This window comes from Corvus brachyrhynchos, unplaced genomic scaffold (genome assembly GCF_000691975.1).
Source record: "Corvus brachyrhynchos isolate BGI_N302 unplaced genomic scaffold, ASM69197v1 scaffold1097, whole genome shotgun sequence".
NCBI classification, from domain to species: Eukaryota; Metazoa; Chordata; class Aves; order Passeriformes; family Corvidae; genus Corvus; species Corvus brachyrhynchos.
Window position 1 is genome coordinate 7,455 of NW_008239003.1, and position 2,996 is coordinate 10,450.

Sequence of the window (2,996 nt, forward strand, 5' to 3'; positions counted from 1 at the left end):
TTAGGGACAGGGAGACCCATGAGGCCACCCTGCCCTAAAACGAGCAGCACAGCCAAGAGGCTGCAGTCCCTGCTGGAGTCCTGTGCAGAGCTAAACACCAGGCAAGCAGCGAGCTGATGCCGCTTGTGGCTGGCTCCTTCTTCTGCCAGGCTTAGTCACAAGAGAACACAGAAACCTGTGCACTTACTCGATGTATTTCAAGGACACTTTCTGTGGCTGAGCACACGCATAGATCCTCTCCTGTATGTGCAAAGCAGCCAGACGTAACGCCACGCTGCACTTCATTTTAACAGCAAACCTCTCCTGGAGCACATCGCTGCAGCTCTGCAGCAAACACAGCACAGTTGGGTCAGGGCGAAGACCGAACGAGACCGACAACATGACACCACACATCCAGTTAAGGGTTCCACCAGCCAAGCATACAAGCCGATGTAAGAATTTCAAGGCAGATCGAATTGAAATGCTCTGATTTTAAGTGCTCTGCATTTCACATCCACACAGCTGAGCCAGTCTGAGGCTCGCTCTGGTTTAAAGCAAAAATAAGAATGGGGTGAGAAGGGATTCCTAAGCATGGAATGCTCCAGTGTCACCTGCAGGTACAGATATTCAAAGGCCACTGGGTCTTCCTGCAGGAGGTCCAAGGGGTCCTTGGGGACAAAGCACACTCTGAAGAGGCACCTGTAGTCATGAGAGTCTCTTTTCTGGACCACCTGCAACAGACAGAGGGCATCACACCACAAGCCCTCCCTCCACGAGCGCACAATGAGCCTTTGCTCCTGCAAACCCACGGGAATCGTTTAAAGCCCCTGGTGAGGGATGGTGCAGATTGTCCTTAATGAACACGAGGAGACTTTGCTAGCGCTTGTAATTTTATCTCTGATTCTTCATCTGTTTTTTTCTTCTCCCTGCAGTAGCCCAGAAGCCTTTTGACAGCAACACTTCATTTAAATACCCACTGATCCCATAGGCTTGCAGTGTGACCAGGACAGAGGCCTTGGGGCTGCGTGATAACAGCAGGGAAAGGGGCAGGCTGCTCTGCTTTGGAGCTCAGTCACAAGACACAGCAGCCCTAAACAGACCCCTGCATCATCACTGTAATGTCAATACAATGTCAAGACTGAGTTATACATCAGCATATTTTATTCTGGGCAAATCCTGCCCAGCGGAAATCCTCTGACCCATGTGCTGAGTGGTCTGACAGCATCAGCCACTGAGGGACCTGAACTCAGTGATCCTTGTGTGCACCTTCCAGTTCAGGATGTTCTATATAAGATTCCATGAACCCCTCTGCAGGGGACTGCCAACCAACAAACCCATCAGCACGGAGCTGAGACACCTGAGCAGGCACTTCCTCACAAACTGAACGAGCCCAGGACCACTGTTGGAGCAGCAGGGCTACACGAGCTCACCTCATGTTTACAGGACACAAGGTCCTGGCTCAGAACTTAATCCAAGTGGCACCTGCCTGGATGAATGCTCTGACCACCCAGGGAACTGTGAACAGCAAGGTCATGCACAGCTGTTCTCAAGCTGTTGTAAGGCTCAAACAGTCCTCTGTGGATGGGCCAATGTGAAAGGAGGCACAAAGGATGTCACCCACAACTGCTCTACGTGGTCCAGGCAACACCAGCCCCTGGGTACTGCTCTGTGTGTGGGCACTCCAGCCGGGGCAGGGTGCTCCCCAAGTGCCACTTCCCCAGGGATGTGGGTGAACACCATGGCAGAGGTGGATGGCATCACAGGGGGCTGGGCTGAGCTCCCTGCTCTGGTGACTCCAGCAGCTCTGGGCTGCCTCTGCCCCTCGCTGGCCTCTGTTCCTGGGGGACAGTGCCCCTGCAGGGCCATGGGGCGCAGGGGGGCCCGGCTCACCTGCGCAATGAGCTCCTCCTCGTGCAGCAGGTGGATCTTGGCCAGGCTGTACTGCTCCTCCAGCACCAGCGCGAAGTGGGCGATGCTGCGGATGGACAGCTTCTCCTGCAGCGTCAGTACAATGTCCTGGGGGCACAGGGGTCACACAGAGCTCAGGTGTGGCACCAGTATGGCTCACACCACCCCGTGTGACTCCAGCCTGCAGACCTGTGGAGCAGGGGACAGGTACAATGCATCCTGGCAGGGCAGCAGGACAAGGTGGGGAAGCTGCAGCTTGCCATGGTAAGAGTTCAGCAACATGCAAACTCCAAGGTGTGATAGGCATCAAATCCACCTCCTGGAGCTGCCTGTCCTGAGCTGCTCACACTCAATGTTTTACAGGTTTCAGCTGAGTGGTTTTGAGCACATTCTGTGACCCTTGACCCAAGTGTCTGCTGTGTTTGTTCTTCCAGCTTTCTAGAACTCTACAACACTTGGGATGTGGATGCCCCATCCCTGGAAGTGTCCAAGGCCAGGCTGGACAGGACTTGAAGCAACCTGGTCTAGTGAAAGTTGTCCCTGCCCATGGTAGGAGGCTGGAACTGGATGATCTTTAAGGTGCCCTCCAACCCAAATCAGTTTGTGATTCTGTGATTTGTGAAGAAACTACAAAGAACTGGTGAAAAACACTTCTCTCCAACAAAAAAAAAAAAAAAGAATTTGAGAGCATAATTGTAAAAGTCTTGCCAATCTGACTGAAACTGGTGTTTCACTTGTAATAGAGAATTCTGTCAATATACTAACTGTTATGGAAGTAACAAGGTTTACTTTAGGCAAAAAGAAAGTATCACCACAGGCTTGACTGAGCACAAAGTGAAACAGAAGCCTATGGAGTCACTCAAGCTTCTTGAGGTAAGCGTAAATGTTTAACTCATCTCAGTTTTAAGCCAGGATATCTCAAACCACAGAGGAATTTCTAGAAACACCTAATTTAGGAAGCATTTTATTCATTTAGGTGTTTCTGGAGGGCACTAATGAGGGCTGGTCTCAAAAACTGGGAAAACTTATTCCATGTCAGAGCTGAGAAACTCAAGTCAAAGACGAAGAGCTAATGCATCCTTTAGAAATCAAACCCTTGGAGACAGGCA

At 51.3% G+C, this 2,996-nt stretch overlaps 1 protein-coding gene across 1 annotated transcript in view; it reads right to left on the reverse strand.

Moving 5' to 3' along the window:
- Positions 1-2,996, reverse strand: part of FRMPD1 (FERM and PDZ domain containing 1) — a gene marked incomplete at its 3' end in the record, with an annotated part of 25,040 nt that overhangs the window by 6,781 nt on the left and 15,263 nt on the right. Inside the window, exons 11-13 of the mRNA XM_017739003.1 lie at positions 1,870-1,995; positions 591-710; positions 188-324 (exon numbers count right to left, since the gene is read on the reverse strand). Of these exons, the coding sequence (XP_017594492.1) occupies positions 188-324; positions 591-710; positions 1,870-1,995 (383 nt within the window). The remainder of the gene's footprint in view (positions 1-187; positions 325-590; positions 711-1,869; positions 1,996-2,996) is intronic.